Genomic DNA, 24,409 nt, shown 5'->3' on the forward strand with positions numbered 1-24,409 from the left:
GAAAGCAAAAGAATCAAAAGACCTTTTTGATAGCAGCAAAAGCACAAAATGTGTCTCGTGGTTTTTGTTGGCAGTTAGAACAGCTGGCCGCCTTTCTACCTAGCCAGCAGAAAAAGAGATATGTTTATTACAGTGTTCTTGCTCCAAAATCCAAGTAAAATTTGCTCATTTAAATGCTGACCTTTTTTTTTTTTTTTTAAAGAATCCTTAATTAATAGGTAAAATTATCTGGTGTTCCACTAAGAAGGATTTAACTAGCATTCCTATTAGATGTGTCAATATAAGGAGATGGAAATGCAACGTGATGAAAATACCAGTACACCACATCCAAGATAGAAATATTTCCTTGTTAAAAATAGATCACCAGCACCTCAGAAGGAAGTTCCAACAACCATTTGAGAACAGACAGGTCTCACATCCAACATCAGCTGGGATAGGGTTTGGAAAACATTTTCTTAGTGAGTCCAAGGGAGATTGATCACTTTGCCCTTATGGAACACATCCTGCCAGGTGTGGCATTATGCCTCTCATAGCTGCCACTCACGTGTACTTTTCTACCCACTCTGAACCTGGAAGTGTGTGCCTGATGTATGTAGAGATGAAGTGTGAGTTACTGTACTCTGAAAAAGAGGGAAGTGGCTGTGAAGTGGCTGGCTCTTCTGCATCTCAGCCTTTTGAAAAGACTCAAGTCCTTAAGATCTGCTCAACATAGTTCTTGTTGAATATATTATAAACTTTTGAAATTGGTACCCCGGATAATGTATGTGGTCCTCATGGGCATTCACATGGAACTTTGTGGTGTGGAAGCATTATGATTGCACATTCTTTATGTCTCATCCTCACTTAAATCCAGAGTAAATAGTAATGTCTCCATTTTGCAATTTGAGAAACCTAAAGCTAAATTTACTTGTTTGAGGCCACATAGTAATTTTATAGCAGAGCAAGGATTTTGAAGAAAGGTCTCACCTAGCTCAAAAGCCAATGAATATTGCTTCCTGGAAGTGATTCGGTTAAGAATATTTTGGTTAAGCTAGCTTTACCCCTGAACCAAATGAAAGTTCATGTACTGCTGTTCATATTCAGTGTGAATTCTATAATCTATAAATTATTCACAAGAGTAGATTCTAGCTGCCGTTTTAACTTTTATACTATGTTCTAATACCAGGCAGGGATGTTAGCACCGGGTACCAGAAGAGACATCTATGATCAGAAGCTAACATTACAGCCGGTGGACAACTCGACAATTTCCCTACAGATGGGTACCAACAAAGTTGCTTCCCAGAAAGGAATGAGTGTGTATGGGCTTGGGCGGCAAGTATATGATCCCAAATACTGTGCTGCTCCTACAGAACCTGTCATTCACAACGGAAGCCAAGGAACAGGAACAAATGGTTCGGAAATCAGTGATAGTGATTATCAGGCAGAATACCCCGATGAGTATCATGGCGAGTACCAGGATGACTACCCCAGAGATTACCAATATAGCGACCAAGGCATTGATTATTAGATCCACACAGAAGGAGCGCAGTATTTAGTCCATTGTTTTTATTCAGTGAGAACCAAGCTAGCCTTGAGTAATTTTTATCTTGTCTTCCTAAAACACTATTAAGCTTATTGTACTTTTAAGAAAAATTGCCTTACATACATTCCTTTTTCCTTTTTCTGCCTCTTCCCTCAATAGTTGCCTTTTAGTGCTGTAATAGTTAAATCCTACAGCATAATCAATAACTCGCATATGAAGTAAAAAGGAATACTGTGAAAGGGGAGTACTCTTGTACAGCCAGTTCTTGTATGCAAAAATCTATGCATTTTTACAATCTTATATTAAACTGGTATTTTCAAACAATAGAAACTTTTTTTTTTTTTTTTTACAGTTTAGTGTATCTGGTTTCTACATGGAAGACTAAACTCATGCTTATTGCTAAATGTGGTCTTTGCCAACTAAATTTAAGATGCAGCATTTTAGAAATTTACATATCAATGTTTCTACAGTATTGTTTGCTAATTTTTAAATAAAGTCATGATCAGTGTGCATTTGTGATTATATGTGTACTCATTCTCTTACCTAGCGGACAAGATCTTTTCAGAGTGGTGTTTCTAAAGGAGCATGTACAAAAGTGGCCTGTGGACATTTAGGCCTGGGTGATGCATTTGCTCTTCCTGTTTGTGCCAATGTATCAATGTAGAGTTGCTCTGTTTTCTTCAACTGTATTTATTGCTGCATTTCTCAGCATAAACTTATCCCATTGTATTTTTTATAAATAAATATTTTGTTTTGAACATTCATATGAACCACAGGCTGATTATTTTCTGGCTAGCTTCTAGATAGGTAGGGTCAGATTTTTTTTAAGTACCTTTTTCCTAGGTACTGTTACAAGGTACATTAACATTTTATGTACTCCACACAACACTGCATTCTATGCTTAAGGAGATTGAGGCTCAGGAAACCATTACACATAGTAAATGACAGGATTCAAATCATTTTCTGACCCTTGCTTATTTCACTGTGACTTCGCTGGCCCAGATTCATCTTAAATTCAACTTGGAATAATCTTAAAATAATTTTTAGGAATATTGATATGAGCAGTGGGGAATTTTCCTATCTTAGGGTAAATATGAATAAGAAATATGCTAGGTCAGCCATAGGATGTGCTGCTTGATAATAAGCTAGGGTTTATGGTGAAACATAAACCTTCAGTCCTGACAGAAGGAAGGACAAACAATAGCTAGGTGTCATAGTGACAAAAATGCAGTCACTAAAAGAAACTTAGTAACTCTCACTTTCCGACATTGTCTTAGCCTATCCATGTCTTCTGATAGGATTGGCTCTATCAGGTTTGCGGGCGAAAACCGTCCATTTTTTGCGAGAGATGAGGAGTATATACACGTGGTTTGACGAGCCCACAAAAGTGAAGCCTATTAGCTCATCATATCACAATGACTAGGTTTAATGCTTCTGGGAAAGTGCTTGTAAAGGAAACTATTGGAGTCAAGCTAATTCAATAGTGGCATTTAAGAAAAAACTCATTGCATTTAAAATAGACCTGAGTTCTCAGGCTGTCCTTGTCATCTTTGACGCTTCAAAGTTTAGGGGACGGAAGCCTTATATCACACTACCTGCCCTACCATTTAAGTCAGATTGATTCTCATGAGGCTGCCAATCAACATGTTAAAATGTTTCTATTTGGTTAGAGTTTTAAAAAGGAAAAGCTCTTCCCCTCACTCCCATCTACATAAATCTCTGAGGTCCGGGCAGAAGTATTTTTAAAAATCTGTCTCCAGGTAATTTCTCAGGTGGGGCTGTGGTTGAAAACCACTCCTTCCAGAATGTCTGCCGTAAGAGTGCTTGTGTATCAGGATTTCTGAGATAAATTGTGTGTGCCATCATGGAATGTGATCTGGTGGAGAGACATAACAAAAAGAAAGTGGATTCACAGTCATATCAGAGCATGGAGGAAAAGGACAGAAGAGAGGGCAAATAATGCTGCTCAGAGGCATTGCAGAAGCATGATGCTATCAGAGCTGGGTTTTGAAGAATAAGGAGTTTGCCATTAGCAAAGAGGAGGAAGAGTATTCAGAAAAAAGGAAGAGCATGTGCACAGACTAAATTATTGGTTACACTCCTGCCTGTCCTGTACATGCCCAGTTCAGGTGGTAGTTAATGTCAAGAGTTTACACTTTTGGCTTTTATTGTCACCAAATCTAAGAACTGTACTTTGAAAAGTGAATCCACTCAGCATATTTCCAGGATTGGATGAGTAGGGAAGTGTCCTACTCTGTATAAGAGCAACGTTCTACACTGGGCATGGTGGCACGCCTGTAGTCCCAGCTGCTTGGGAGGCTGAGGCAGGAGGATCACTTGAACCTAAGAGTTGGAGGCTGCAGTAAGCTATGATGGCACCTGTGTGTCGCCACTATACTACAACCTTGGGAACATACTGAGACACTGTCCCTTTTTAAAAAAAAAAAAATTCCAGAGATTTCCGCTAACAAAATCCTTAAAAAGGTTTATTTATTAGTTATGCACTTACAAACTTGCCTCAGTTCTTATACAGTGTACTTTTTAAACTGATGCATATAAACGTGGTTTTAAGAGAGTTTTTCTGTCCTAATTTGTACCAAAAAAGGTGGTAAACTAATATGGTTCCAGTATTGTTACCTGGTTAAACAATAATGACACAGACAATGAGAAAGAATAGAGTTTATTAGGTCTTTAAAAAAGAAAAAATTCCACTAACTTTTCTCGAGTGGTCTTGTCTTCTATTCTGTAAATGGTTCTTTAGAAAGAAACGTTTCCCAGGTACAAATCCCTAAATGGGTATCTATCTCGCAATGGTCTGGAGTTCTGTTCCCTCGTCATTCTTTAATGAGTGCTCGTCCTGCCGTGCCCTTGCATTGTTTAATTTGTTGCTCTTTTTTACAAAACTCTGAAACAAAAGAACAAGTTAGATTAGTATTAATGTGTCTGCACTGTTGATAATGTAGGGGCCAAGGGAAAACTTCTCCTTTGCCCTCTGAAGGTTTGCTGAAGAATTAACTTACAAAAGGCAGATTAACAGGCGAAATGGCATATAAATTAGCAAGCACAAGGGAGAATCACAGAGTGATTGTCTAACCATGAAATGGGGATGGGGAAGTGTGGATGATTTTTAAGGGGTGGTAAATTACTTTTAGGGGAGTTTAATGAGCTTGAAGGATACTTAATGGCTGGGGACAAAGTCTGTTGGGCCCGCAGAGCAGACAGTGGTTTGTGGCAAAAGTCTGTCCAGGTGTGTTGACTGAAGTTAGTTTTTGTTTCTGCTGTATAAGTCCAGTTAATGGAAAACTCAGGGAAGGGGCCAGAGGCTGTTTTTTTCTTTGGTGGGTCTGGACTTGAGGCAGATAAGGGAATTTCATTCCGATGACAGCTTCATCCTGCACTTTGGGAGAAGGTCAGAGTCAAAGTGCCATATTCTGGAGTATCGGTTTCTGAGTCCCAATGATAACCATTTACAAGTTCTTGGCCTTAAATTTCAGATAAATGGATCCTTCAGAAAGTTTCTCCTATTGAAACAACTATTTTAAGGGGTAAATTTTAAGGTGGATTTTTTTTTTTTTTTGGTAGGGAGACGGAATTGCCCTCTGTCGCCCAGGCTGGAGTGCAATGGCACCATCTCAACTTACTGCTACCTCCACCTCCCAGGTTCAAGTGATTCTCCTGTCTCAGCCTCCCAAGTGGCTGAGATTACAGGCGCCTGCCACTGCGCCTGGCTAATTTTTGTATTTTCAGTAGAGACAGGGTTTCACCATGTTGGCCAGGCTGGTCTCAAATTCCTGACCTCATGTGATCCACCTGCCTCGGCTTCTCAACGTGCTGGGATTACTGGCATAAGCCACAGTGCCGGGACTTCAAGGTGGATTTTTAACTGGAAAAGTAAATCAGGGGATGGGGACCTGGCTAGCTTCATACCACCATCATAAACACTTTCCTTAGAGTACATACAAATAAGTCAATAAACAAGTAAAAAGTAAAAATTGTATTTTGGCTGGGTGTGGTGGCTCACAACTGTAATCCCAGCACTTTGGGAGGCTGAAGCGGGTGGATCACCTGAGGTCAGGAGTTCAAAACCAGCCTGGCCAACATGGTGAAACCCCGTCTGTTCTAAAAACACAAAATTAGCCAGGCGTGGTGGTGCATGCCTGTAATCCCAGCTACTTGGGAGGCTGAGGCAGGAGAATCGCTTGAACCTAGGAGGTGGAGGTTGCAGTGAACCAAGATTGCGCCATTGCACTCAAGCCTGGGCAACAAGAGCAAAACTGTCTCCACAAAAAATAAATAAATAAAAATTGTATGTTTATGTTTTATATGGAGAAGGATGAGGATACATTAATTATAAACTGTGGAAGTGGTTCTTAAAAAATTGAGTGGCTGCTGAACTAAAGAGTGCATTCAATGCTCTGTTTCAAGCTAAAAGGGCTTGAACACCTAATTTTAATGGCAACAGAATGAAAGAAAAGTATGAAAATCTATAACTCAGACAAGGAAGAGAGATGAGACATGATTCAGCTGTTAAAATATCCCTGTCTACCCAGGATAAGGCAAATAGGCAACAACTGTGTTGCAAAGGCTGTTGCAAACAGCTGCCTGCTACTTCCAGATATAAACAGTATGGGCACTCCGCTGAGGGTGTGGCTTTTCTCACATTGGTGTGCCTGGGCTAATAAAGGGCCCGAGAATTGCAGATCTGTCAATATTGGCACAGAAGAGCACATAAGTGTGCTGTCTCTAATAGAGTGGGTATGAACATCATGCTTGGAGATGCAAAAATGCTTTAGGAAAAGATCAACTGTTAAACTTCTAGACCACCCAAAAGGCCAGATCATGCCACGAGCACCAAAGGGACCTGAACTACTGTGTTCAGGACATCTTCTGCCCAGGGTAAGAAGTGCTGCTGCTACTTAGGAATCCATCTGATCAGCATTTTTGTTCAGCTTCACTTCTCCAGGGAGAAGGTTCTCAGAAAGGGAAGTGGGTTCAGCCTTGGAGAGTTCAGCCCAAATCCCACTTTCAGGCTCTGGGGTAGTAGAAGCCTCAGAGCCCTCTAGAAGACACAGGCTGGATATGAGCCTCTTTTGTGTGTGCAGCTTTACAAAACTGAGATTGCGAGCATGGACATTGCAACTGGAAATGAAATGTTTGCTTACCAGAAATTCTTGGTCCATAAAGTAGGGCTTTTCTGACGATCCATCGTTTGTTTCCAGATCAACAGCAAAACACAGGAAAAGTGCATCCAGCACAGTTTCAAACACAGATAAAAAACTATGGGCTACTAAGTAGGCAAAAAAAGCTACCAATAACAGAGGGACTGCCCACACCTGGAATGCCCGATTGTAGTTAAAAGCCATGAGTCCTCCAAAAACAGTGAAACACACCACTAACACCTGTGCAAAAGAAGAGTTTGTTGAAAATCTTTATGAATCAGTTGCTTAGATGTTTTTGTCAGTTACAAGTAATGCTTTAATATACGTTCATGTGTGCAACGTGTGTGTGCACTATTGTAAAGAATGCTTGTCAGAAATTTTGGCAGAATGAAATAGAGGAAAAAATGAAAAGCTGTATCAAAAGGAAACCCAGTTAATGGTGGGTAGGAAGGTTATATGTTATTTTATCTGTGCCTAGCTTTTGTATTCATATAAATGTAATAATATCTCACAAACTTTTTATTCTGTTTTTTCACTTAACACCAAAATAAGCTTATTCACTTTAAAACTTTTTTAGAAAACCCCCCTTTCTTTTGAGACAGAGTCTTGCTCTGTCACCAGGCTGGAGTACAGTGGCATGATCTCAGTTCACTGCAACCTCTGCCTCCTAGGTTCAAGTGATTCTCCTGCCTCAGCCTCCCAAGTAGCTGGGATTACAGGCACCTGCCACCACGCCTGGCTAATTTTTGTATTTTTAGTAGAGATGGGGTTTTGCTATGTTGGCCAGGCTAATCTCAAACTCCTGACCTCAAGTGATCTTCCCGCCTCAGCCTCCCAAAATACTGGGATTACACATGTGAGCCACCTTGCCCAGTCCAGGTTTCAATACTCTTTCCATATATTCTTACTGAGAAACCCACAAACATTCATTTTCTGAGGTTAGTAGTATGTTCATTTTAGACCTGAAAAAGAATGAATCAGAATGGTAGAACTGATCACAGGTTAAGAGAGTAAGAGTAGGATTAAAATTCTGGCTCTACCTATTGTAGAACCCTGGAAAGGTTATTAAACCTTCGTTTTCTCTTCTGCAAAATAAGGATACCTCATGGGATTGAGGATTAAATGAGATAAGGAAGCACAGCATCCACTACAGAGTAAGTACTCAAGAAATATAGTTCCCTTTCAAACCAATTGTTGTGTGGCTTAATTTTCAGAATCCCAGGCTCCTTTATTTATTTAGTCAAGATATCTCACCTTTCCTAGAAAAATTATGAAGTCTCCAAAGCAGTTAATAGATGTAAAATGACTTGAATTCTTGGACAAGATTTTGAATGCATCTTTTGCTGACGTACAGAAATCTGTCCCATTAATAGCAGTTGTAGTATATGCATTCTGAAACAGAAGAGAATTGTTTAAAAGGTAATTCTTATAATTATATTTTTAAGGCAATGTATTAATACAGAGTGTTTGCAAACTAGAGTTACAATAAACCTACTCTCTCTACCCATAAAAAAATACCATTTTCAAATTCCTTTCCAGTCTGATTATACCCATATATATTTTCATATAGTTGCAGCAGATAGAAAAGATAAATAGGTACTTACGGTTAATATGAATATCCCACTACAAACATGTGGAAACGATGGGTAAAGCATAAGGGTTTTGTTTGCTTGTTTGTTTTGAGACAGTCTCACACCGTTGCCCAGGCTGGAGTGCAGTGGTGCCACCTCGGCTCACTGCAACCTCTGCCTCCTGCGCTCAAGCGATTCTTGTGCCTCAGCCTCCTGAGTAGCTGGGATTACAGGCGAAAGCCACCACACCTGGCAATAAGTTATTTTTTAATGCACAACAGAGTTTGAGGGCAGGAAGTTTAGGTCCCAGAAAGCAAGCAGGATCTAATGGTTTGTGAGAGCTGAACCCAAAGGTGCAACAGGCATGCAATTAGGCCCTTGCTAGGGAAGCGAGCTCTTTCAACAAATTCAGGATTCATACTCAGTTCAACCTCAGTCAGCCATTCCAGGAAGATGGTACAGAAATCCACTATGTGCCTGGGACTGTTAAAATCCTAGGGTTTTGCAAAGGCAAAGCAACATCGCCACCTCCCAGGCCAGGGAATAGTGGAGTCCTACAGGTAACAACCCCTGGAGAAGATGAGGAGCTCACAGGAAAATTTTACAGAGGACCCATGGAAAGGAACAGCACAACAAACAGAATCTGTACCCTGAGAACAACCTGGAAAAAAAGTATTAAGGGAGGTATGTTTAAGGTACTAAGAAAATAGTGAAAGAAACAGTAACCATAAGGAATAAACAGAACAGTATGAAAAATGAAGAGGCAGAGCAGAAAACAAACTGAATAGAAATCCTAGAAATAGGCCAGGTGCCGTGGCTTAGGCCTGTAATTCCAACCCTTTAGGAGGCCGAGGCAGGTGGATCACCTGAGGTCAGGAATTCAAGACCAGCCTGAGCAACATGGAGAAACCCCGTCTCTACTAAAAATACAAAATTAGCCAGGCATGGTGGTGCATGCCTGTAATCCCGGCTACTAGGGAGGCTGAGGCAGGAGAATTGCTTGAACCCAGGAGGCGGAGTTTGCGGTGAGCCAAGATTGCGCCATTGCACTCCAGCCTGGGCAACAAGAGTGAAACTCCGTCTCAAAAAAAAACAAAGCTAGAAATAAAAAATATACAGTGTAACTGGTATGGTTTCATGATTATATATCTCTTTTCTTTGTATAATAAGCATTTCTATGTTACCACATGGCTTTTATAATTTTAATTTTAATGCATATTCTGGGATGCACATATGTGCATGTGTACGTGCCTGTGTGTAGCTGGGACATGTTGACTGTTTCAAATGTTTTGCTCTTATAAACAACTATGCGATGAACTCTTGATTTCCTGATTTTGGATAATTTCTTAAGCATAAATTCTCAGAAACAAGATTACTATATCAAAGACTACAAATGTGTGTGTGTGTGATTTATGTTCACATGAGATGATTTCTCAGGTCATTTTTTCCAAAATACCTTCCCCTTATGATTACATTTCAAGACCATTTATGCCTCTTGAAATCTTTAAAAATGCTACTTGCATTGCAGATTACAGCAAGAATTTATAACTTTCCTGGGAAAATACACGAGAATACTACCTGCTTGGGTTGTTGTCATTCCTTTTGGTTTGGATAAAGGATGAAAGCTTTTTATTTCATGATATACAAATTAACCCTTTCATACACCCCTTCAAACACATCACAAGGTAATCAGTGTGGAATCTACTGCAGTAATCAGCCTGCCATGGTGCTGGGCCTAATAGAGTAAGTGGAGGAGATGAAGACCACTAACAAGTATAGGATTAAGGGAGTGGAATTAACTGACCCAGTTTACCAAACTCCCTCTTCAAGGCCAATGAGAGAAGAATGTTTAGTTCTTAAAGACAAAAGGCTGAGCCGGGTGCGGTGGCTTATGCCTGTAATCCCAGCACTTTGGGAGGCCGGGGTTGGGGGCAGATCATGAGGTCAGCAGTTCAAGACCAGCCTGACCAACATGGTGAAACCCTGTCTCTATTAAAAATACAAAAAGACATAGCTGGGCGTGGTGGCACATGCCTATAATCCCAGCTACTGGGAAGGCAGGAGAAACACTTGAATCCAGGAAGCAGAGGTTGCAGTGAGCCGAGATCGCGCCACTGCACTCCAGCCTGGGCGACAGAGCAAGACTCCATGTCAAAAAAATAAATAAGTAAATAAAAGACAAAAGGCTGGAAACCATATCCCCTAAGGGCACCATGCTTGCCTTAGAGATTTTCAGTCAGACGTCAGATGAATTTCCTGCAAAAATGCCTTAATAGTATTCCACAAGGAACTTTTGGTTTTGGACTTACACAGAATGTGCGTGAAATTTGCTTTGAAAATCTCAAACCAGCTGTTGCTGGAAAGCTGCTCCAGTTTTGGGGCCTGAGCCTTGTGCAGGGATATGGAAACTCATTTACTTATATTATTTCACTAGGCATCTTCAATCATCTTGGGTTTTCAAAGCCCTGATGATCAATCTATTCATTCATCCTCAAAGCACATCTGTAGGAAGGGTGGGTGAAGAATGGCATAATTGTTCCTTTACAGACTGGAAACTAAGATCAAGGGCATTTCCCCCAGGTCCCCTGGTGAATCCATGAGACAGAGACCTTTTTATTTTTATTTTTTTAATTCTAACCTTCTGGACATTACACTATCAATTTTCATTAGGAAAAATTGCTATTTAAAAGCATGGTGGTTACGGTAAGCACAGGCTCTGTAGCCAGGCTGTCTGTGCTCAAAACCCAGTTCTACCACTGCCTGGCTGTTGGTCTTGGACAAACGATCTAACCTCTCTAAGACCTCAATTTCCTCATCTATAAAATGACTTACAGCACCTACCGCAAAGGGATGTTGGGAGGATTAAAGAACATACTCCCTGTAAAGCACACAGAAAATGTGTAATAAAGAGTGGTTATTATCATCCAGACATCACCAAAGATGATCTCATTTACAACTGGGAACACAGAAGCAACTCTTTAAGCACCTGAGGAGGTGTGGCAGGGGCCTGTGGTTGCTTTACCTGTAGGCTTTAATCCCTCACACCCACAGGGATCCAGGAAAGGGCTTTTCAGACCACATGCCAGTCCCCAGCATCATCTTACTTTGTTACGGCAACTCCACCATGTGCTGCTCAGCCTCTGTCTCTGCCTCCTCTCTTCATTCAGGCCGTCTCCAGCCCACCACCCCATCACTTCCCGGCTCTAAACTTTCTAAAGTGCTTCTTGCTTCCCACAGGGAAGCACTGTTTTTGTGGGGACTTCTTTTTCTGCAGATCACTGCCTCGTATTTAATTTAGCACCATCTCTCATAAGCAGTAAAAAGAGATTTCGCTCTTTGGCTAAAATGATTAAAAGTTAAAAAGATATTATACTTTCTCATGCATGTGTTGACTCCAAAGAGTTTTGGAGCCTGTAAGCATTTATCTTTTCTTACATATCAGGTCCACGGAAAGAGGGCATTAAAACCACTCTGATAGAGAAATTATACATGCCTTCCTGCAGGTACCACACCACTAGCATTTTACCAGATTCAACCCTGAGTGCAACAGAGAGATCTAGAATTAACATCTGAATGAATAGGGGGAGGAGGGAGGAATCACTCAAGACACAGGATATGGATTAAACATTTCTGCTGCTTCAGCATTAGCTAATTTATACTTATTCTGAACAGAAGCTGCTTGTCAGGCAGCTGGAAGATGGATTGCACTAACATTTTCATCGTTAAGTCCTTGTTCTGAGCATTTGTATTTGCCCGGGATGACAGAACTCAGGATTAACGTGCCAAGGTAATCTGCAGACTCTAACAATATGTGGAAATGATTGGCCATAATAAGGATTAGGAAACACGTTTTATTGGTTGTGGAAGTTAAGAGATCCTAAAGGCTAACCTTTAAACAAGTAAGCAGGAGGTAGTGGCATTCGGCTTTTGATTTATCCCCAAAATTCAGTGTGCATACTTCTTTAGCATCACAAAACAGATGGGTGGATATTTCTGTCTTGAAATTGAAGCTACAAACACACAAGATAGATACGAGGAAGGATTCCTAAGTGGGCGGTGGTAGTACCTCAATATTAGATCCCAATTCTCATTCCCTTGCTTGGGATTAAAGACTCCCTCCAGGTACAGGTAGATTAGTTTTCAGACTTTAATGGACTGGTCACCTGGGACTGTCTCAAGTAGCTGAGAAGCACTGGGGGAAGAACACAATGAGGACGGCCCTGTGGCTGTGAGGGCTTCAAAACAATGAAATACATAGCACAAGTGCACATGTGAGGGCCACAAACAGCAGAACCACAAGCTGGAGGGAGAGGGGAAGAGAAGGCCCAGCAGGAGAGATCAGGGAAGGCTTCATGGAAGTGGCATGTGAGCTGGCCCCAATGTTGCCTGTCTCCAGCAGGGTAGGAGGCAGCAGCAGAAGCCAGCAATGTGAGCCACAGACGTGAGCGTACCAGCAGGCACTGGGGGGCCTGAGCAGAGGAGAAATGGGAAACAGGTCTAGAAGAGTCGGGGGTCAGCCCTCGGTGGGTGGAGCTGACACAGTGTGGAGCAAGGGCAGTGAAAGGAAGTTTCAGGAGGACTCATGATTTTCAGCCTGTGCCTCTGGAAGCTCTCCCAGGCTGCCCTGGGGAAGTTCAGGTCAGATCTTCCTCATCACCATCTTCTGCTGAGCCATGAAGCTCTGTACCTTCCAAGGCTCATTCCTATTCAAGCCTAGGAGACTCCCCAAGCGCCTTCACAACGCCTGCGGGGCTCTGCTGGAGTTGGGTAGAAATGCTGTGTGGCCATGCAGCCATTGAGCACACCAACCTGCCAGCAGTCATAAGCCAGGGGCTAGGCCCAAAGACCGTGAGTTCTTCTCGGGAGGAAATAGGAGCGTTAGGAATAGTAACTCCTCCCAGGCATTCTGGCTCCCCTCCACCCCTACCTCGGTGGATGCCTTAGTGATATATCCCAAATGCCTTAGCACAGACCTAACAGTAGCTACAACTTTCTAATTTCCATCTGTGGCCTTTTTCTTTTGTAGTCAGTAGGCAGGTGTGCAACTTTTGTGTGTAAATAATAATAATAAATAATAACGGCATTAATCTATCACATACTATGTGCCAGGCTCTATGCTACCTCTCCCCGAACACATTCACTCATTTAGTCCTCTTAACTCCAACCCGATGAGGTAGTTAAGGAAACTAAAGCACAGAGAGGTAAAGTAGTGTACCCCCGGTCCCACGCAGGTCATAGATGTTGCGTCCGTCTTCCATGAAGTAGACCTCTAACTCGTTCAGGCCCATATGCTGGAAAACATTTACTTTCAGCTGTACTTTGTGCTTTTTCTCCCAGAAAGGTCAAAATAACAAAGTGGTGTTCTCATGAGATGCACCATTGAAAACAGCTGAGGCTGTGGCAGGATGGCTCAGTGGAAAGAGGCTGGATTCCAGCCATGTTGCCTCCAAAGACTTGCAGAACGGCTTCCACCAAATCACATCATTTCTCAAAGGCTCTCACTTTGCTGCTTGGAAAAGACATCCACCAGCTCCAGTGTTCCATGATGCTTTATGTTTGTGCTTCATGGCCAGCCACCCTCAGATCATCATCTCATTAGATCTCATCTGTTTTCACCACAACTCAGTGAAATAATCACCGTGGGTGGTATTATTCCCTGCCGCCGTGTGTGTGTGTGTGTGTGTGTGTGTGTGTGTGTGTGTGAGAGAGAGAGAGAGAGAGAGAGAGGGAGTCTCACTCTGTCGTCCAGGCTGAAGTGCAATGGCGCAATTGTACTCCAGTGTTCAACTGATTCTCCTGCCTCAGCCTCCTGAGTAATTGGGACAACAGGCACCCACCACCACACCTGGCTAATTTTTGTATTTTTAGTAGAGACGGGGTTTCACCAAGTTGGCCAGGTTGGTCTCAAACTCCTGACCTCATGTGATCCGCCCGCCTCGACCTCCCAAAGTGTTGGGACTATAGGCATGAGCCACTGCGTCTGGCTGGCATTATTCTTATTTTATAGAAAATTCTAATTATTGAAGAAAATGAGATTTAAGTGTCTTTTTAGGTAAGAGAAAATCTAGATTACCTCTTTAAGTTACTTTGAGAGCTATCCAAGAATGTTAATTGTAGCTTTAACATAGAAAGAGCATTTTTTTACTCCTGAAATCAAATGCTTAGCCAGCACAGCTCAGCCCTTTGTCCATCATCAGCTGAGTCTGTCCTCTCACTGAACTGAACTGCTTTCTTCTTTTGGTGGCAGAACTGTGAATCTGGGTTTCTGCCGACTCTTCAAAAAGGTAAACAGAGTTTCCCTCCGTAGTAGAGGGAAGGTATTTGCCGAAAACCATGCCATGAATAGCCAGCTTTATTTCTGGAACACCTTCCTCACAGAGTTCCGATATTTATTCTCAAAGCAAGAACTACTAAAACAAACTTGAGAAACTGGACAGTGAATAAATAACACTGGCATTCATACTTTCCTCAGAACTAAAAAAATTACAGTGAAATCTGAGTCCAGATACATCCCCGTACATCCAGGGGCCTTCCTTGGACCTACAGTAAAACTGGCAGAAACCGTCCTAGACCAGTTTCATCTTGAGCCTTGTTTTTATCACAAACATATGTGGAGTGAGGCAGTGCACAGCCTCTGGGCCTTCCAGGGCCCTGCATTCACCGTTCAGATCCCTTCAGGAATGCACCGGTCACCAGGATGCAAACAAACATCCAGTGAGATGGTGAGGAGGGAAACCAGCCAGTCCCCTGGGGCTGTTGCCAGGTGGGAGGTGGGGTGGAAGAAGGAAGGACAAATATGAGAGCTGCCTATGAAGCCAGGAACAGGGCTGTGCTGTTTTGTTTGCTCTTTTAATACTTTTCTTTTTGCTTAATTTTTAGAATGGCTTTATTATTTCCATGCTTATCATAAAAAAATCAAACAACACAGAGACAAAGAAGCAAGAAAGTCAATGTGATCCCACCCCTTAGAAATAACCACTGCTGACATCGCCTGGCCCTCACCCCAGCACCCCTCTGTGAATATACACAGAGGAAGAAAGGCAGGCTGGATACACTGAGCATGTGCTACAGTAATGAACTCACTCTCTCCGTGGTACTTTAAATAAAAGGACAAATGCTCATTTGACTTCAACAAAAGAAAATGAAACTAAACTGACACTGAAGGAATACCCAAATTTCAGGTAAATTGCACCTTCACACACAAGATGTAGGTTCTAAAAAAGTTTTCTGAAACATTAGGAAGTTAGAGTACTTACTGTTTTTTTAACATAGGGTTTTAAGTTTAGGCAGTGTAGATAAGAAAGATGAGTCCTCTCACGCTTTCTCCTGCATCCTGATTTTAGTGAGTTTCATTATTCTGACTTTGCCAGGGTTTTGAACATTTATAGGCTCTTTGATGATGAAAGTCTCTACGTCTAAGTTGTTTTTGTTTGCTTTGTTTGAGACAGGGTCTTATTCTGACACCCAGGCTGGAGTATAGTGGCTCAATCATGGCTCACTACAGCCTCAACCTCCTCCCAGGCTCAGGTGATTCTCCCACTTCAGCCTCCCGAGTAGCTGGGAATACAGGCATGCACCACGACACCTGCCAAATTGTGTGTAGCTTTTTGTACAGATGGGTTCTCGCCATATTGCCCAGGCTGGTCTCGAATTCCTGAGCTCAAGCTGTCTGCCTAACTTGACCTCCCAAAGTGCTGGCATTATAGGCATGAGTCACTGCACCTGGCCTAGTCTTTGTTTCTTAATGAGGTGTATGCAGCACTGCCACCGCGCCTGCCCCTTCACACACCTGCTGTGGACCACTGCATTCACACCATCCTGGAAGGCCCCAGTGGTTCCTCCACTCCCAGATGCGGTTCTCTCTGCTGAAATGCCTTCTGATCCCTGGCCTCTCTGTGGGGCTAATATTTGTTGAATAGATAAAGAAAGATGCTCTGGCAAACCAAGAATATCTTCTCAATAATATTTTTTCCTATGAAACCCAAATTCAATGGATTGATCCCTTTGTTCTTTCAGCAGAATGTTCGGATTAAAAGGCATCCTAGATATCACCTAGAAAAATGCTCTCATTTCACCAATGAGGAATTGGCAATCTCGACCAGGTAGAGGAAGTGACAAAGATGGAACAGGAATCAGGTGCTCACAGCCAGTGCTCTTTGTGTTAGATAAGCCTTGTCCTCCCACAAATTCAGGAAAGGCCACATTAGGCAACAGCATCTTGCTGGACTTGATCCTTCACTGATCTGCCAGCAAAGCTCTGCACTCTGCGGAGAAAGCCCATCAGAACGATGATTCCTAATGAAGAGGCAGGTCCAAGTTAGAGGACCGTGTGGAAGTGTCACCTTCATCCCCCAAGCTCTTTCCCAGTTGGAGTGCTGCTACATCCTTTATTCCCATTTGACCTGTGCATAATCAGTGGTGGAAGGGAGCAAATCAGAAGCAAGGCCTGGTTTTCTGGAAGGCAAAATTAAACAGTGGACCTGTGACATGGGAAACACAGAGGATGGGGAATGCTTGGGCGGTTACTGACTTCAGGCTTTCTCAGAAGGAAGATGACATAGATGAGTTTGTCGCTATTAGTGAGCGCCACTCCCTGGTTTCCTCCTCCTTACCCTTAGCTTTGGCAAGGAACTCCAGGCAGCACAGCAAAGCCAGTGGGCCACAGCTTTTGGAGTCACGAGGATGACCACATAGTAGTGCTGTCACCCTGGACATGCTCTTCATCCTCTGGGGCTGTTTCCTCATTTGTACAATGGGGATAATACCTACCTAATACACAGAGTCCTAGAGAAGATAAACTGAGACTGTGTAAGCCAAATGTTTACCATGCTGCCCGGCATACTGGGCCAACTCAGTGGATGTCTATGGGACTTACAGACTTTAGAAGGTTGGTTCTTTTTTTTTTTTTTAGATGGAGTCTTGCTCTCTCACCCAGGCTAGAATGCAGTGGTGTGATCTTGGCTCACTGCAACCTCTGCCTCCTGGGTTCAAGCGATTCTTCTGCCTCAGCCTCCTGAGTAGCTGGGAGTACAGGTGCGTGCCACCATGCCCAGCTAAGTTTTTTTTTTCTTTGTATTTTTAGTAGAGACGGGGTTTAACCATATTGGCCAGGATGGTCTCGATCTCCTGACCTTGTGTTCCGCCCGCCTCGGACTCTGAAAGTGCTGGGATTACAGGCCTGAGCCACTGCACCCGAAGATTTTTTTTTTTTTTTTTTTTTTTTTTGAGACGGAGTCTTGCTCTGTCGCCCAGGCTGGAGTGCAGTGGTACTATCTCCGCTCGCTGCAAGCTCCACCTCCCGGGTTCACGCCATTCTCCTGCCTCAGCCTCCCGAGTAGCTGGGACTACAGGTGCCCGGCATCACGCCTGGCTGATTTTTTGTAGTTTTAGTAGAGACGGGGTTTCACCGTGCTAGCCAGGATGGTCTTGATCTCCTGACCTCATGATCTGCTCGCCTCGGCCTCCCAAAGTGCTGGGATTCCAGGCATGAGCTACCGCGTCTGGCCGATTAGTTCTTAAGAGAATGTCAGCCTTCTCTGATTTGAGGCCCTGAACTGAGGAAAATGGTGGGAGAGAGAAACTGGAACATTCGTGTTTTTCATGTGTTCCATGTTTTGGGGAGATCATTTCAAGTCAGGTGCATGTGCCTCCACAAGCACACTGTTGGGGAGCCTAGGGGTGGGGAAGCCAGAGCCGCCCTGCCAGGCTGCTTGGGGAAGGCCTGGTGACAGAGAGCCTGGCCAGAAATCCAAAGTCACTGGCTGCTGGGAATAACTATTGTTTGGTAACACAGCTTGGTCCACCTTGCAGAGAAAAACGTTTATAATTTAAAGGCATTTGCTTCAGAGACATTCACTGTAGTAATGTATCTTTTCTTTCTCTTGAGATGGCGTCTTGTGACATTGCCCAGGCTGGCGTTGAACTCCTGTGCTCCAGCAATTCTCTCGCTTTGGCCTACTGAGTAACTGTGACTACAGGTGTATGCCACCACACCAGCTTTTTTTTTTTTTTTTTGGTCGTTAAAAAAAAAATGTAGAACATTCAATTTACCATCTTAGCCATTTTTAACTGTAGAGTTCAGTAGTGTTAAGTATATTCACATTGTTGCAACAGATCTCTAGAACTTTCTCATCTTGCAACACTGAAACTCTATAACCACTAAACACTAATTTACCCTCTCCCTAGCCCCAGTGCCCTTTTAACACTGTTTCCATGATTTTTGACTACTTTAGATACTTCAAATACTGCATGATTTTATTCATACAGTATGTCTACTTTGACTGTATTTGTCAAAGACAGTATTTTGACTACTACATTCAGCATTTGAAGTATCTAAAGTAGGCAAAATACTGTCTTTGACAAATACAGTCAAAGTAGACATACTGTATGAATGGAATCAGTATTGAGGCTGAGAGAGAAATCTTACTGTATGGATGATTGGAAATACTGAATGGAATCATACAGTATTTGTCCTTTTGTGACTGGCTTATTTACCTTAGCATAATGTCCTTGGGGTTCATCTATGTTGTAGTATATGACAGGATTTTCTTCTTTTTTAAGGAAAAGAAGAAATACACTTGGCTACATAATATTCTACTGTATGGCTATATCACATTTTCTTTATCCATTCATCTGTTGAGGGCACTTGGGGTGCTTCCACGTCTTGACCGTTGAGAGGATGCTGTGACGAACACGGGTGTGCAAATAACTCTGAGATCCTGCTTCGAATTCTTTTGACTATACACTCAGAAACAGAACTGTTGGATCATATAGTATTATAGACCCATTTTTAATTTTTTGAGGAAACTCCATACTTTTTTCCATAACAGTTACAACATTTTACATTTCCACCAACAGTGCACAGGGTTCCAACTTTTCCATATCCTCACCAACACTTATTTTCTGTTCTTTTGATAGTGGTCATCCTGATAGGTGTGAGGTGATATATGGCAGTTTTGATTTACATTTTCCTAATGATTAGTGATGCTGAGTGTCTTTTCATATTCGCCATTAGTATAGCTTCTCTAAAGAAATGTCTCTTCAAGTCCTTTGCCTTTTTTTTTTTTTTTTTTTTGAGATGGAGTCGCTCTGTCACCCAGGCTGGAGTGCAAGTGGCACAATCTCAACTCACTGCAAGCTCCACCTCCCAGGTTCACGCCATTTTCCTGCTTCAGCCTCCCAAGTAGCTGGGACTACAGGCGCCCGCCACCACGCCTAATTTTTTGTATTTTTAGTAGAGACGGGGTTTCACTGTGTTAGCCAGGATTGTCTTGATCTCCTGACCTCGTGATCTGCCCACCTCAGCCTTCCAAAGTCCTGGGATTACAGGCATGAACCACGGCACCCACCCTTTTTTTTTTTGAGATGGAGTCTCACTCTGTCACCCTAGCTGGAGAGCAATAGCATGATCTTGGCTCACCACAACCTCTGCCTCCCAGGTTCAAGCTGTTCTCCTGTCTCAGCCTCCCAAGTAGCTGGGATTACAGGCATGCAACACCACGCCTGGCTAATTTTTGTATTTTTAGTAGAGATGGGGTTTCACCATGTTGGTCAGGCTGGTTTCGAACTCCTGACCTCATGATCTGCCTGCTTCAGCCTCCGAAAGTGCTGTGATTACAGGTGTGAGCCACAACGCCCGGCCGTCCTTTGCCCATTTTTAAATCGGGTTATTTTTGTTGTTGTTGTTAAATTGTAGAAGTTCCTTATGTATTTTGGACAGTAACTTCTTAGTATATATAGTTTACAGTTATTTTCTCCTATTCTGTAGGATGATTTTCACTCTCTTTTCTTGGATGTGTAGAAGTTTTTAAGTTTGATGTGGTCCCATTTGTCTACTTTTTATTGTGTTGCCTGTGCTTTTGGTGTCATATCCAAGCAATCACTGCCAAATCCAACGTTCTGACACTTTTCTCCTGTATTTTATTCTAAAAGTTGTATAGTTTTAGGTCTTTTAGGTCTTTACTTCATTTTAATTTTCCCATATAAGGTAAGGGTCCCACTTCATTCTTTTACTTGTGGATATCCAGTTTTCCCAAGATCATTTGTTGACGAGACTGTCCTTTCCCCATTGTGTGGTCTTGGCATCTTTGTCAAAAATCATTTGGCCATATATGCAAGGCATTATTTCTGTGCTTCCTATTCTGTTTGTGGTCTATAGATCTATGTAGCACAGTGTATCTATGTTTATGCCAGCACCACACCATTTTCATTACTGTGGCTTTGTAGCATGACAGATGTTTTCTTTCTGAACCTCAAAGACTATTTGTCCCTCCCATTTTAGCCTCCTCTCTTCACTGAATCTTCTGCTCAGGAAGTAGTTTCCCTTGCAGTCAGTTCTAAGTGTGGTTAGAGCAGGTCCAACAAGAAAGGGCAGCTCCTTTGAGCGAGTATTTCTTTTTCCTTTATTACCTCCCTGCTCCTTTTGGTATATATTAAAAAGCTGTGTGAAGGCAGCATGAACCCAGGGCTGATACTGAGGCTGTTTGGGTCCTCATACTCATTCTTCAATCCACGGACACACGTGGAAGGTCTGCTTTGGCCACGCTCCAGGCTGGGGACTGGGGACTGCGGACAGGGCACTAAGTGAGGTCAGGAGCCTCGCGTTCTTTGAGGCCTAACCAAGTTTCTCTGTTGTTGCTTTGATGGAAGCGAGACGTGGGCATGGCACACACCCAGAGCGCCCCTCTTGGGGTGCATCCTGATGAAGTCATTCAACCTCAGCTGTCTCGTTCCTGGGATGAATGCAAATCTAGCAAATGCTCTCTCTACCCCACCCACGCCAACTGAGGCATTCCATAGAAGGCAAGAGAGGGAAGAGGAAACCACTTGAAACACTGTCAAACCTGGATCCACTTGCCAAAACTTTTGGGAATTTTTTTACCCCACGTAGATAAGAAAGCTATTTGAAGCAAAATTCTCTTAGCCACTTCCTCTTCTACTTTTCACAAACTTGTTTCTCAAATGTCTGTAGAGATGGGACTCTCAACGGAAGGAGGAATGTCCAGCCACCCCTAAGACATGTATGATGGTTGGCTTCGCTCTCTTTGCTTCTGTTTCTCCCCCTTGTGTATTTTCTCCTTTCTCTTCTCTCCACATTCCCCATTCAAGCAAGACTCAGGCTCTGTGCTCATTCCCCCAGTTAAGGGTAGGGGGCCAGGTGGGGAGTGGAGGCAAGAAGACATCCAGTCTTCAATTCTCACTGGCTTTTGTTTTCCAAAATTTAGGCTCTTTAAGCCCTTACCTGCCAGGGGAAAAGGTGAAGAAGGAGGTTTCCCAATACAGACCAAACACCTTGGAGTAGCAGGCGAGTGTGCAGGTTTCCTCCAGCCTCACATTAGAAAATGACACTCTCCTGGGCTGGGGGAGGAGGAAACAAAGGTCTATGGGTCTTGTCCAGGTCTGCCCCTCACCTTTTTTTTAAACACAGCTTGGAGAACTGGCAAGGCTCTTCTATGACCACTCCCAGGTTCCTGGTTTGCCTGGGAGTGAGGGGGTACCAGAGACATGCGGCTTCTAGGTGACCAGGACAGTTGGTCACCTAGTGTTAGCATATCAAGACAGATAGGACCATGGGTGACCACAGGTAAAAGATTCCTACTTCCCAAGCAGGGCCTGAGGAGCCATAAAGATGGGAAGATGATGTCTCAAGGGCAACCTATATCTACTAATGTCTGGGGACACCTGAAACCTCATACATCCCCAAGGAGGGGATAGCTCAAGAATAACAAATTAAGTTTTCCACCCGTCCAGTGGAATGAGAGCTCAAAGTTAGAAATTAGGTTGAGAGACATGATACAGTATCATCTGCACATCTGAATCTGTGGCTGCTCTTCATAGCACGTGGAAGTCAGTCAAAGATGAGACTCAGGTGGTCGTGGCCTGGGGTATCATGGGAGTCCTGCTTGTAGCAGGACATGACTTAGTGAGTGTTAAATCAAAGTGGCATGTATTCCTTCAGCCACAGTGACTCACGTCATTTCATATGCTTTCATATGCTTTTTTCTTTTATGAATGCATTCTCTAGTCTCTGGCCAATCATCACTTCCTTCCCCCAGCAAGTCTCAGTGCCTTAGGATAAATAAGAATGACAGCTGAGGAATGTGCCCACAGTCACTGCCTTGCTTAGAAAAGCATGGACTTCAAAGTGGGCAGTTAGATCCCCTCAGACAACAACTGTTCCAGACAAAGAGAAATGACCCAAAGAATCCTGCTTTCCATCCTAAGGGAAGAGGACATTGGGCGTAGGAGCTACTTAATGGTTTCATTTCATTTTCCACATTAAGTGAATTTGGGAAACGCTGAAGCTAATCTATCTTCTTCACATTTCTTGAGCACTGGGGGTAATGTTGACAACTTAGGTTGGAAAGTTCCCTTTTCCACTCTGAGGCACCTCCCCACCTAGCCCTTGCCTAGCTGTGATCACAGATGACGGCCTGGCCCGGCCTAGCCCAGGCAGCGTGGTGTCCACCGCACACGCTAACCTGTGGGTGGGAGGGCACAGGAGGAGTCAGCCTGAGCTGCCAGACCCCACATCCAAACACTGCTCGTCAGAACACAGTGTTTTCACATGTCACCTGCTTCCTCCCTTATGAGGAAACTGGATGTGCTGATTCAAAGGTGGATTTCTTAAAGTTAAAAACCTGGGCGGTCTCCCTCAGCATATTTCCAGTGTGCCTAGAACATGTCATGACAGGAAGGCACAAAGAACATAAAGGGGTTGCTTCATGTTCCACATGGGGTTCAGACTTGTGAAAGAAGGCTCAGATTTACAGAAATGGTGACTCCTTGGATCAGCTGACCTTTTAAACTAGTGTTGTGGGAAACAGTCCCAGTTGCCTTTGCTGCCATTAATAAAAGCTGAGACCCCAAACTTCCCAGGATGCAAATGATCCTCACCCTTCTGCCGCCATGAGCATGGGCCTGTCTTCCATGCTGCCCAACAGATGGGGGAGATCTACATAGAGTTCTGCCAAAAGGTACCCCAGGGCAGCTCATGTAGACATACTGTGTAAAGTGACACACCTGTCTGTCCTCCAGGAGGCTCAGAAGGGCAAGGGAAGAGAAGATGCAGGATAGGGAAGGGAATCAGAATGAGCTCTGCCCGCCGTGTAACCTGGTTGAGGCATTCGAGCCCTCTGGACCCCAGATTCCAAATTATGAGGGGAGGCTGTTTCATGATCTCTAAAGTTCTGGGGTTCTGAGTCCCTACCCTGTGGAAGGAGTGCCCTAGTGGACTGGTGAAAACCTGGGTTTAAATCCCAGTGTGGTGCTAGTCTTGATTTCCCTGGCTTTGTGTTTCTGTGGTCAGGGACTTCCTTTAGGCTAATGCCTCTCATTTGTTTCAGGGAAGGAGGTGAACTTAGGGAACTGGGCAAATTTGGAGGGAGCAGCAGAGTGCAGGTGGGCTCAGGCCCTTCCTCACTGTCTTTCGGGAACCACCTGTCACCAGGAACCTACTTTCTCAGATCCATAGAGAGGTTCACCTTGTTGGATGGGCCTGGTAAAGGGTGGGTTGGTCATTCTGATTCAGGGGTAAAACATTAACAACTGACTTGCCTACAGCTGTTCCTGTGGTAATTTTCCAATCAGATGATTTCGTATTCAAGGTGATATTTTTAATCTTCATCTGTTTGACTCTTGCATCTCACAATTATTCAGAACTTGGACAAGGAAGAGGAAATGACTTACTGGATCTTCAAAACCTCAAGAGTCAGCTCTGTTACTTTCCTCCTGTCTAACCTAGGTCAGGTTACTACTTAAGCTCTCTGAACCAAAGTATTATCATCTATTTAAAAAATACTACACAGGCTACTTTGCGAGGCTATGGGTAGTTAAAACACGTAAAGTAGCACAGTACCCGGTATCTAGTAAGTGCCAGTGAGTGGCTGGTATTCTTGTCTTCACGAGCTGCACGCTTAGGAGGAAGTCAAAGTCATTCGCACTGAGCACTCGATTGCCTCGCAGGCGCTCCTAATTGCCTGAGTGCCCTTATATAACTTTCCCTCCCTTTCTCATGCAATAATTCATTCAACAAACATTACTTGCCTCTCCCAGAAGGCACTGAAATTTCATGTCAGGAATCACTTCAGAGTCCAATTTAACATGGCAGCTGCTCACCGGGCCTTACCTCAAAGGACTGAGCACTAAGGCCCACTTGG

The 24,409-nt window shown here is 43.3% G+C and overlaps 2 protein-coding genes across 5 annotated transcripts in view; one reads left to right on the forward strand and one right to left on the reverse strand.

The window, feature by feature from the left end:
- The window catches only part of CNN3 (calponin 3), a 30,475-nt gene extending 28,189 nt beyond the window's left edge, over positions 1-2,286 (forward strand). For both annotated transcript variants that reach the window (XM_007977891.3, XM_007977894.3), the window contains exon 7: positions 1,166-2,286. In XM_007977891.3, the coding sequence (XP_007976082.2) occupies positions 1,166-1,507 (342 nt within the window). In that variant the 3' untranslated portion in view covers positions 1,508-2,286. The remainder of the gene's footprint in view (positions 1-1,165) is intronic.
- A 1,900-nt stretch (positions 2,287-4,186) lies between these two features.
- Positions 4,187-24,409, reverse strand: part of SLC44A3 (solute carrier family 44 member 3) — a 75,260-nt gene continuing 55,037 nt past the window's right edge. For all 3 annotated transcript variants that reach the window (XM_007977898.3, XM_007977896.3, XM_007977897.3), the window contains exons 13-15: positions 7,936-8,073; positions 6,685-6,921; positions 4,187-4,427 (exon numbers count right to left, since the gene is read on the reverse strand). In XM_007977898.3, the coding sequence (XP_007976089.3) occupies positions 4,323-4,427; positions 6,685-6,921; positions 7,936-8,073 (480 nt within the window). In that variant the 3' untranslated portion in view covers positions 4,187-4,322. The remainder of the gene's footprint in view (positions 4,428-6,684; positions 6,922-7,935; positions 8,074-24,409) is intronic.

Source organism: Chlorocebus sabaeus, chromosome 20, assembly GCF_047675955.1.
Source record: "Chlorocebus sabaeus isolate Y175 chromosome 20, mChlSab1.0.hap1, whole genome shotgun sequence".
Lineage (NCBI taxonomy): Eukaryota > Metazoa > Chordata > Mammalia > Primates > Cercopithecidae > Chlorocebus > Chlorocebus sabaeus.